This window comes from Marmota marmota, unplaced genomic scaffold, assembly GCF_001458135.2.
Source record: "Marmota marmota marmota unplaced genomic scaffold, marMar, whole genome shotgun sequence".
Classification (NCBI taxonomy): Eukaryota; Metazoa; Chordata; class Mammalia; order Rodentia; family Sciuridae; genus Marmota; species Marmota marmota.
In genome coordinates, this window is record NW_026000142.1 from 27,508,979 (window position 1) to 27,520,903 (window position 11,925).

At 38.4% G+C, this 11,925-nt stretch overlaps 1 protein-coding gene across 3 annotated transcripts in view; it reads left to right on the forward strand.

Moving 5' to 3' along the window:
• Window positions 1–6: 6 nt before the first annotated feature.
• Ptpn12 (protein tyrosine phosphatase non-receptor type 12) overlaps window positions 7–11,925 on the forward strand; it is a 114,129-nt gene continuing 102,210 nt past the window's right edge. For 2 of the 3 annotated variants that reach the window (XM_048786203.1, XM_048786205.1), the window contains exons 1-2: window positions 7–129; window positions 402–585. In XM_048786203.1, coding sequence (XP_048642160.1) covers window positions 98–129; window positions 402–585 — 216 coding nt within the window. In that variant the 5' untranslated portion in view covers window positions 7–97. The remainder of the gene's footprint in view (window positions 130–401; window positions 586–11,925) is intronic. The other variant, XM_048786204.1, reaches the window with a different exon arrangement.

The following is an 11,925-nucleotide window of genomic DNA, read 5'->3' on the forward strand; positions in this document are numbered from 1 at the left end:
CAGCGACCGCAGCCTGGGGGACGCGGGAGGATGGAGCAAGTGGAAATCCTGAGGAAATTCATCCAGAGGGTCCAGGCCATGAAGAGTCCGGACCACAATGGGGAGGACAACTTCGCCCGGGACTTCATGGTGAGTGTCTCCGCTCGCTGTCGCCTTGCTCGTCGGCACCGGAGCCCCCTGCTGCCTCTCCGGGCTGGCCAGAGCTGCCAGCGCTTTGTGTGCAGCTGTGAGGAGCAGGGGGCGCGCACCCACCCGAGGGCCGGGTGGTCTCAGAGGCCGGCGGAGAGGAGCTCGCCTCCGCCCCTCAGCCTCCTTTCTCATCCTCCCGGGTTCGCGGCCCCTCGGCGAGCGCCCGCCACTCGGCACAGCAGCCCGCGACCACCTATTGTTTCTCGGGCCAGGAGCCGGAGGCTAGTGAGGTGCAGGCCGATGGGTCTGGGGACTCGCCTTTCCACGCCTTTCCACTTGGCCTGCCCTTCCCGGGATGTTCGAGGCAGGGTGTCTGGCTGCGACCCGAGGACAGCGGGTTGTGGCTGGCAGAGGAACGAGGGTGCCTTTGCTCAAGCCGGCCTCCAAGTGGGCAAGGTAGGACTCATGCTTTCTCCTGGTTCACAATTATTTTTTCCAACATTTGGGAGAGGGTTGTCCGTGGAGTCTCATGGTTTACCTAATTTCCATTCACTCCCCTGTCGTTTCTTCTCTTGAGACCCAGGTTTGAGATAGTCTTGGGGTCACTGTGACTTCAGATTGAAGGGGGTCATTGTGGGTGGGGGTTGTCCTGTAGGAAGCTTACTTCGGACTCCCTGGGGGATATTGCCGAAGGCGGAGGGGATGTGACTATCACTTCCTATCCGGGGTGGGTGGGAACTTGGGAACAATAGTCCTGGTGGGGCGGAGGCGACGGTACGGGCCGAAGCCCTGAACCGGGAGATAACCTTCCCGGCCCCCCCTCGTCCCCCTCCCTTTCCGCCTTGTGCTTGTGCAGACAGGCTTGAGAGGAGGTGAGGGTTAAAAACCTTGTTCGTGAAATTGCTGTAGATATATCACTGTGAGGGGGTCAGATCCGAAGGCGTGGGACCAGAAGCGGACTTCCTACGTTCCCCCCCCAACCCCGCCCCTTTTATTTTTCTGCTGGACAATGTTCCCTCTAGGGTTGTTTCCCGGCTTAGGAGGCGGTGGTTGCGGCTGTTGCTCCTACGGATATTGCGCAAGATTGGGGCGTTGGAAACCCTGGAGGTCTGGGGAATGGAAAAGGAAGTGGGACTTTGGGAAGTGATTGCTCCTTTAGCCTTGGCGGGCGTTGGGAATGGGAAATTAGCTAGGGAAAAATTTGCTCCTGAATAGGGAGCAAGAATAATCACATAACTGAAATTCGATTGTGAGAAGGATACACAGTTAATGTCTATAAAAATGAACAGGCACCAAACGTTAGCCAGTTTGTTTCCATGTGCAGTGATTTCAATGTGCAGGTGAAATGGCTTTTAGGACGGAAATAATTTTTCACCTTTTTAAAGGATTCTGTCTAGTAAAGCTTTAGCGTTAAAATTGTTAACAGCTGAAAAAACAGATCCTTGGCCTTAAAACAGTATTATAATAGCATGTTGAGCTTTGTGATTCCCTCTTCCCAGGCCAATAATAGAGGATAGGAGTAGGTTCTATTATTATCTTGTGAAAACTGAAAATTGTAGATAAAAGTCTATTTTGAACATTTTCTCTTGGTATTTAGTCTTTATGTTTTTGAAAAATTACTTTTTGGTCTGAAAAGATTAAAGAAAGGAGAGGACATTTTCCATTTATGCTGTTGAGAATGGATTGTGTGGTATCTTTTGAATGGTGTCATTTACAATAATTGTGTAGAGTCCCCTCTCTAGCAAAAATAAAATGCATTGAGTATATAGAATCTTTAAAAGTAATAATTTTCAGTCCTATTGGGTTATGGAAGAAGAGGTGGTGTGGTTCCTGTCTGTTTCTTGGTTTCTCACTTTGTTATGCCTGGATATATATGGTTTGGAAGGAGCACTGCTTGATAATATAGGCCATGAGGACAGGTGACCAGTCTCTGAACTCCTGAACAGGGGAAGTAGCCTTAAGGTTGGTTCATGCTTTGGGGATGAGTCAGGGATTCTTATTGGAGATTTCATTTCTCAAGGACTCAATGACTTTTTTCTTCCATAATACTTTGGTGTAGCTAGGTGATTCTACATTGGAGATTTGATGACTAAAGCTATTCTTTTATAGTGCCTGCTTTTTTTTTTTTTTAATTTCCTGAGTTGATAAGCAATAACTATAATTAAGACTGCCTGTAGTTGGTGCTGCTTTTCTCTTGACTGGAAGGCTGGAGAGGAATTGTGTACTGTCATGGAAAGAGAATAATAGATGATCAGATTTATTCTTAAATTCTGATGTGGATTAAAAATGTGTTTTAAAATCTTAACATTTTTAGAACTGAGCCTTAGAGATAGTTCCATTATGAAGTATTACTGGTATTTCAAATTTGGAAAATCTAGAGTAGTAATTACTAACAATAATCAGTAATGCCTTATACTTAGGAAAGTGGAATGGGCATTCAAACCTGTGGTCTGACTCCACAATGCTATTTCCATTATTCTGTAGTCGCATCACCCAAAGCCTATATTTATTGTTTAATTTTTTTAGTTTTATGTTGCCTCCTGCAGTAGGGGTAAAACCAAGGGTCTCTGAGCTACACCCCCAGCTCTTTTTATTTTATTTTGAGGTACAGTCTTACTAAAAAATTGCCCAGACTGTCCTGGAATTTGTAATCCTTCTGCCGCAGCCCCAGTAGCTGGGATTATAGGTTTGTGCCCTACACCTGCCATGTTAATATTTTTAATCATTCTGTGTGACCATAACTGCATGTCTCATTTTATATTCTTGTGGTTTTAAACTTAGATTTTTGATAAGATTTTTTCATTTATTAAAACTGCTTTGTAAAAATAATTTTAACTAATATTAGTGGCTTAATAGTATGTATAATATTTTACCAAGTGGCCATTTTATAATGTAGCCATTTCATTATGCTTAAATGTTTAGGCCATTCTATTTTCTGTAATATATAATATGTGATAGACATGATTATCTCATATCTTTCCGGTAGTAGAAGTACTAGGTAAGAGGATATGAACGCTTAATACATGTTTATAAATAACTGTTTGAAAAAATTGTATTGATTTATACAACTGTCAGTAATATGAGTGTTCATATTATAATTGCATTAATCTTTACTTAATGGCTGAAAAAATGGTATCTTATTTTAATTTGTATTTCTTGAATACTGTTGAGGATAGGAATTTTTCTACCTATTGTTAAATATTCTGTGAGTTAGTCATTTGTTCTTGGCCTTAGTCTCTTGTGTCCCCATCCTCTAAAAGAGGAGAAAACTTAAGGTACTGTGATTGTGTAAATTATGGCACCTAGATTATTACAGATTATTATAAACAGGCTAATTTTGCTAATAAACAAATTGGCAAATAAACAGTTAATTTGTGACAGTTGTAAAACTTGAACTTTACTATCTCAACTTTTAATCTTTATAAGGTAGCAGGCTGTGATCATGACAAGTTGTCATTCATGTTTGACAGTGAGGTTTTACTCCATACAGTACCCTGAAGTGGTCTGGAGGAAAGGTGTCCCTCAACTGTACTCTGAGAACCAGTGAGCCAGTATGAGCTAGGGCTAAAGGTGGTGCTGGTGGGGTTGTGAAGGATCTTGTACTAACAATACTATGTTTAGTTTTTCTGTAGACTCATAATGGCAATTATAGACAGTTCTGCACTACAATTCTTAGAGTTACAGGGAGAGTAAGATGGTGTTAAGAAAGTAAATTGTTCTGGCCCAACAGTCTTGCAGTGATACCCCACTCCATCTTCTCCCACCCCATCTTTGCAGACTGCTTTTTGAGATTACTATAAAACTTAAGGTGTATCATCCAAATAGGTTTTGGTAGAAAAGCTGAGAAATCACTACTCTGGGTCTCTGGAGAGCCACTGAATGTTTTAAGTAAGATGGCAGATATTTGACAGATTGGTGTTTAAGTTGATTCTGATGGCAGCATAAAGTATGGCATTTTAGAAGCTGTTGAAATATAAGAAGTTAGACATGAGGACCTTTGCTGAACTAAATCAGGGAGAATAGAGAGTATACAGTGGATTTGATAAGAAAAAAAATCTTAATGATTGACTAGATGTGAATAGTAAAGAAAAAGCTAGAAGGTAACATTTGGTAGAATAAAGGAGTAAGGGAGTAGAAACAGGTAGAGGGGATGAAACAAGATAGTGGGAAAAAATTTCAAGGAAGAAGAGGTTGAATTTTAGTTTTGGACATGTTAAAATGGAGATAATCCTGGGGTGCAGTGGTGCACACCTGTAATCCCAGCAATTTGGGAGGCTGAAGTAGGAGGATCACAAGTTTAAAGCCAGCCTCAACAACTTAGTGAGTCCCTGTCTCAAAAAAAAAAAAAAAAAAGAAAGAAAATTACGAAAGAGGACTGGGGATGTGGCTCAGTGGTAAAGCACCCCTGGGTTCAATCCCTTGTATCAGAAAAAAAAAAAGATTTAGGTGTCCTCATATACACATGTAGGACATAGTCAAGCATCATAATGAATAAGGGTATTCTGACAGGGTGATGGCTTTAAAGAAAGCAGCCAAAAAATGTGCCAGTGATTGTTTCTAAGAAGGTATGGCCAAAGATAATGGAGCCGAACTAGAGATGTCAGTTGTTACCAGAGTCAAATAATGCTGGATGAGAAGAACCCATTTCTTTTGACAAGTAGGAGTATTTGTCCTAGAAAAAGCAGTTTGGGATTAGTTACAGGAAGAAGCCAGATTGTAGTGGTTTGAGGAGAAAATAGATAAAGTATAGGTATAATTACCTTCCATTTTAATATTTGGAAGGTAGATGGTAGAAATGAAAGAAGGTACAGGTTTCAATAAGCAAGACAGTTTCCCTCTCAATCCCTGCTATTTTACAAAAATAACAAAGATTATTTTTATATTATTTCTTATTTATGTGCATATTTTCCTTTGTGAAGTGATTGTTTAAATATAATTTTTAAAGATATCTTGTCTTGTGATTAAGCAAAATCTCTGAAAGTTTTGATTCGTGTTTGGATTTGAAATATTAGAAATCAAAAAGGGAGGGAAGACTGAAAGCCTAGAAAGATCTTTATGCTGAAGAGACTAGATAAGTATAAAAATCGTAATTGTTTATTCATATTGTGGCTTGTAGGATTTTCTTTGCTTTAAGATAATGATAGCTTTATTGAGGTATAATTACCTACCATAAATTTCATTTAAAGTATACATTTCAGTAGTTTTTAGTATAGTCACAGAGTTGTGTAATCATCAGTAGAGTCAATTTTGGAAAATTTTCATCACCCTAAAAGAAACCCCACACACAACAGCAGTCACTCTCCTCCTTCCAGCCATAGGCAACCACTAATACATCTTCTGTCTTCTTAGATTTGCCTAATCTGAACATTTCATATAAATAGTGTTGTGATATTTGGTGTTTTGTGACTGATTCCACTTAATATAATGTTTTCAAAGGTTAATTCATGTTGTAGAGTGTGTCAGTAGTATGTTATTCCTTTTATGGTTGAATTAGAATCTATCCTATGGATACTACATTTTGTTTATCCATTCCTCTGTTTATGGGTAATTTAATTGTTTCCATGGTCTTTATGAGTAATGCTACATTTGTATACAAGTTTTTGTGTGAACTGATAGTTTCTTTTTATTATTTGTTTGCAATACTGGAATTGAACCCAGAGTCTTGCACATGCTGGGCAGGTGCTCTACCCCTGAACTACATTCACAGCCCTTTCTTAAATTTAATTTTGGGACAGGGTCTCCTTGATTGCCTAAACTGGTCTCAAACTTGTGATCCTCCTGCCTCAGCCTTCTGGCTTGCTGGGATTACAGGCATGTGCCACCACTGGTTGGACCTGTTTTAATTCTCTTAGGTCCACATTGAGGAGCAGAATTGCTAGGTCAGAAGATAACACTCTATTTGACATTTTGAGGAACTGCCAGACTGTTTTCCGAGATAGCACATTTTATATTCCCACCAGTACTATATATGGGTTCCTGTTTCTCTACATTTGTCTTTTTGGTTATAAGTACCTTGTTGGTTTGTAAGGTTTTGTGTGTCCAACTTGTCTTTCAAAGATATTTTGTATTTCAAAGATATTTTTCAGTCTCTCCATGCATCTTAATGCTTTCCTGGTGCCTGTTGTTTAGCTGTGGGTTTTGTTTGTTTGGGTTGGGGGTCCATCCTTTGATGAGTATTTAACTAGACATATTTACATTTTAACTAACTTCAAGAGTAGAAGCGAAATTTTAAGTACTGTCCAGACATGGCTCACTGAGATGAACACTAAAAATTAATTTCATGTTAATTCTCTAGTATGTTTTACTGTATTTACTTTTAGAATATCGTTGCCTTATTTTTTTCTTTTTTTCAGTATTGGACAGTTTCGTTTGGGAAATATTTTGAAAGGATGAAACTAAAAGCAACACATTAATATTTATTTAGTTTTAATTTTATTTATTTTATAAATTAAAAATGTATGCATTTCCTATAGCACTCATTTCATTAGGTTCATAAACACTTACCACTGTCTTATCTTATCTAAACTAAAAGCCTCCCAGGCTAGAAACTGGGACTTAATTATCTGTTTCCCCATTCCTTAATATAATACCTTCCTGATATTTAAAAGGTACTAATATCCATTGCATGAGTAAATATTGAAGGTGAGCTTAATGGTATTAGAAAGAAAATTTTGTCAGGTGATTTCTTCAAATGGTCCAGGGGCTTGCTCTTAGACCATCATGAGAACTTGCTTCTCCTCACTCCTACACACAGGTGTGCTTATACACAGTGTCCACTGAAAAAGAAAATACAAGATAAGGAGCTAGACTAAATTTAGACCTTTTAACTAAGTATTGCTTATTAATTATAATTTGTTCTACATAAGTTTGTATAATAATATTCTACTTATCTGTCTCTGGACACTGCTTGGTATGCATAGGGATGTATTAGGGCCCTCTAAAAGTAACTTTTCTACTAATCTATTCCCTGCCAATCATACTTGGAGAACCTTTTCTGAGACTACTAATTTTAACAAAATGTCCAATTTTAAACTTTTTTTTTTTTTTTTTTTTTTTTGTGGTGCTGGGGATTGAATCCAGGGCCTTGGGCATACAAGGCAAGCCCTCTACTAAGTGACCTATATCCCCAGCCCCAATTTTAAACATTTAGTTTTTGATTTAATAAAACCTAGATATTTGTTACTGTCATCTCTTAAAAAATGGAGAACACATAGATGTTTGGGAGTGATTACAAACAGTAACTGTTCTATCCTTGTTTCTTGTCTTATCCAATCCATTCCACATATCATATGTACTTTCCCAAAATACCACTTGTTGGCATCTGTAGGCTAATAGGAACCAACTACTAAAATCAGATGTATGTTCAGCCTCCATTTTCCTTTCTAGTTGTATTTAGTCCTTTAATGCATGTATAAAGGACTACATTGGAAACATGATCTTTTTCTTTTCAATAAATATTGTTTTAAAATACTCATGGTTCCTTTTGCTAAACATTAAAATTATTAGAAATTTTAAATACCTAAGCAGTTCAAAATATTGGATCTAATGTCCACTGTTTTTCAAATTTTATTTATCTTCTCTTTTTCCTTCCCATCTTGATTCCCTGATTTCTACTTGTCCTCTCCCATCAGTTTTATAATTCTGGCTCTAGTTGAGAAGCCTATAGGATTAACTTTATACTATTTAGCCTGGCATTCCATAAGTGCCTTAACATATTTTCACATTACATTTACAGAGTATACCTATACTATGCATTATGTACCTCTCTTCCCCCTGAAATAAGCTCTTCCTTATTCTTGAATATAAATGAATAAAATCTTGCTTCTCTGTGGTTGAACATATATTTTCCCTTCTTAGAAAGCTTTCCTTTAATTACAGACTAGTACTTTGAAGATCAGAAAACTAAAAATTTAGAATGAGCTTATTGTGTTTACCTAGAACTCAGAAGCAAAAATATAATACACGTTTTCTGGGATAAATATTTTAGACCTGTTTGTCTTTTATTTATTTATTTATTTCGGAACTGGGGATTGAACCCAGGGGTACTTTACTACTGAGCTACATCCCTAACCTTTATATTTTTTTATTTTGAGACAGTTGCCAAGTTGCTGAGGCTGGCCTTGAATTTGTGGTCCTCCTGCCCCAGCCTCTTTTGTGTCTGGGGTTACAAGCATGTGCCACCACACCTAGCTAGCTCAGTTTATCTTAAAGTACTTCTTCATTATAAAATTTGAATTTGAATTCTACAAGAATAAAAGCCTTTCATTAGATTTGAGTTGAAAATTTACAGAGGTCAGTCAGGTAATACACAGTTGTTTTACACCACTAGTCTCTTCCAAAAAGATAACTCCTTTCCTGTTACTTCATATTCCTACACTATTTAAATTTTTTAGATTTTTGCAATCAAATGTTGACAAAATAGACAATTGTCTATTTCTCTCAGAAATCACACACAAATCTTGTTTCCATTTGTATAATCTTACAGTGAATGTGGCTGGCTCGTGGCAGAGAAAAGAAACAAAACAATAGTTGCTTCTCTAAAGTTTTTCCTTGGGACTGTGGAATATGGATCATGTTACTAAGAAACTTTGGGGATGTATATTAATGTCTGTATTTCCTGTGGTAACTTTTTCAGAGTGCTTTTATTTTTTAATGTTTTTATTGTGCATTATAATTATAATAGCAGAACTCATTCTGACATTCATACAACATTTGCTCAGTTTATTTTCTTGTAATTCCCCTTTCTCTCCACTCTTTTCTCCCCTTGGTCCCCTTCCTCTACTGGTTTCCCTTTTTTGTTTTTTAATTAGTGCATTATAATTTTATAAAAGTGGGATTTATTGTGATACATTTGTACATGCATATAGCATAATCTGGCCACATTCCCTAGTAGTTCTCTTTTCCCCTCTCCCTTCCTTCAAAAAAAGATCAGATGACTGTATCTGTGTGTTTGTCTCTGTATCTTCTATTTCATTGATATACATGCCTGCCTTTGTGCCTCTTCCTCTATCCCTGTTTTCCCTTTTATTTTTGTGAAATCCTTTATTTTCTTTCTAATTTACATATATGAGAAAAAGCATTTGACCCTTAACTTTCTAAGTCTGGCTTGTCTTACTTAACTGTTCTCCAGTTCCATCCATTTACCAGCAAATGACTTAATTTCATTGTTAATGGCTGAGTAGAACTCCACTGTGTACAAATATCACATTTTCTTTAACCATTCATCTGTTGACAGACATCTAAACTGGTTTCATATCTTGGCTATTGTGATTTATGCTGCTTTAAACATAAGTATGTATATATTGCTGTAGTAATGCTGATTTTAATTCTTTTGGATAATACCAAGTGGAAGAATAGCTAGATCATATAGTGGCTCCATTCCTCGTCTTTTGAGTAGCCTCTATACTGATTTTCATAGTCTTTAGACTAATTTGCAGTCCTATCAACAATGTGTCAGTTTTCCTTTTTCCCCCACATCCTTGCCAGCATTTATTATTGTTTGTATTCTTGATAATTGCCATTTTAACTGGAGTGAGATGAAATTTCAGTGTAGTTTTGATGCATTCACCGGATTGCTAAGGATGTTGAACTTTTTTCTTTCATTTTATTTGTTGGACATTTGTATTTTTTTCTTTTGAGAAATATGTTTAGTTCATTTAATCATTTATTGATTGGGGTTTTTTTGTTCTTGTTTTGGTAAGTTTTTGAGGTTTTTTTAATATATATTCTAGATGTCAGTTCTCTATTGGAAGAGTAACTGGCAAAGATTTTCTCTCATTCTATAGGCTTTGTCTTTACATTCTTAATTGTTTGCTGTGCATAAGTTTTTTAATTTGATGCCATCTCACTTTTTAATTCTTGGCTTTATTTCTTTAGCTTTAGAAATCTTGTGAAGGAAGTCGATGCTTGTGTCTATATGTTGTAGTGTTGACCCTTCATTTTTTTCTAGCAGTTGCAAAGTTTCTGGTTTAAATCCTAGTTCTTGATTTACTTTAAGTTGACTTTTGTGCAGGGTGAGAGATAGGAATTCATGGTAGGCCATGAAGAAATTCAGAAATTTGTCCCTGTCATCAATGGTCTTTACCATTCATACCAAAGATATTGGTTGAAGTTTATGAGTGCCCTGGGTGCTGTTGAGAGCCACAGCCAAAGGGGCCCCAGCAAACTTCCAGCTGCCAGCAAACTTCTACAGCGGCCCCAGCAACATCTAGCTGATTGGCTCCTCGGCCCCAGCAACATCTAGCTGATTGGCTCCTCTGCGGTGATGCTCATTGGACTGTTTCCCTGCCCTTTCAGACCACGGAGCTGCTCATTGGGGGACTTTTTTTGGCTCCGCCCACGTGACCCAGCCAATCGGCCTCAAGAGCAGGAGGATTGTGGGAGGTGGAGAGAGGCTTGTGTGGGAGAGAGAGGCTTGTGGAAAGCCGGTGGTGGCAGTTGAGGCTCTGAGGATTTTTCCTGAGAGGCTGTTTTGTTTGGCGTGTGTGGTTCTAAAAATAAAGTTAGTTTCTTTTGACAAGTGGCTCCTGATTGTGCCCAGCCAGACTGCGGCATTTGGTGGCTCGCACGGGGAGCGACTGAGGGTAAGTGAACTGCTCGCCCCTGAGGGCAGGGCAAGAGGATGGGTAGCCATTTTAAGATTCTTCTTTTGTTATTTTGTTTCACTTTTGTTTTAAGTTGCCTGTCCCTGGAGATGTGTAAGATGGAAGAAAAACCGCTCACATCTGAGGAACAGATAGGGAGAAAGGACGGATGGACATTTCAGGAGGCTATTATAATGATTTTGTGTTGTTCCAATTTTGTTTCACTCAGTTTCAGTTTTGTTAGGCGTTATCTTGTTGAGTTGTATTATAGTAGAAATACGGGATCAGAAATTAGTAAAAAACAAACTGAAAGAGTGTTAAGTAAATTGTTAGAGGAAGGAGGCATCTCAGTAAAATCAAGAACAATCAGGGCATACGTTGATACAATACAAAAATGTAGCCCATGGCTTTTTAAGGAGGAGTTGTTAAATATATCACAATGGAACCATCATGGTGAAGATTTAAAAAGAATAGAAAAGAAAAGCCCAGGGACTCTGCCAGTTGGCACATTGCCATTGTGGACGTTCATATCTTGTTTGCTTAGTCCAAAGCCTTCAGTTCAGACAATGGTAGAGGAAGAAGAAGACATAATGATTCAAGTAAAAGAGAAGGTCTCTCAAGTTAGTCAGACAGAGGAAAAGATTCAAGTAAAAGAGAAGGCCTCTCAAGCTAGTCAGACAGAGAAAGAAAGTGTAAAACAGAAAAAGCCATCAGGGGGAAAGTTACAACAGGAGACTGCTACTAACACCTTTCTATCACCAGAGGACGTAAGTGTCCAACTAACAAGGCCACCTCCATATGCTGGGAGGTCCCCAACCCCCGCAGTTGATAGTTGGGATCCTGAGACAAGATCTCAAATATTAACATGCCCTGTATTTGAGGCAGGAGGGCAGCGATTTTACCAAGTTTTAAATTTCAAAACAGTGAAGCAGCTAAAAGAGGCTGTAACAACCTATGGTCCTCAAGCACCCTTCACTGTAAGCATGGTCGAATCCATTAACAACTTGAACATGACGCCAGCAGATTGGGCTAATATGTGTAAAGCTGTGCTAAATGGAGGACAATACCTGTTATGGAAGGTTGCCAATGAGGAATTTTGCAAGGAGACGGCTAGGCGAAATGCAGCAGCTGGTTATCCTCAGAGAAATCTAGATATGTTGTTAGGAAAGGGACCTTATGAGGATCAGCAGCAACAAATTGCATATGATCCTGG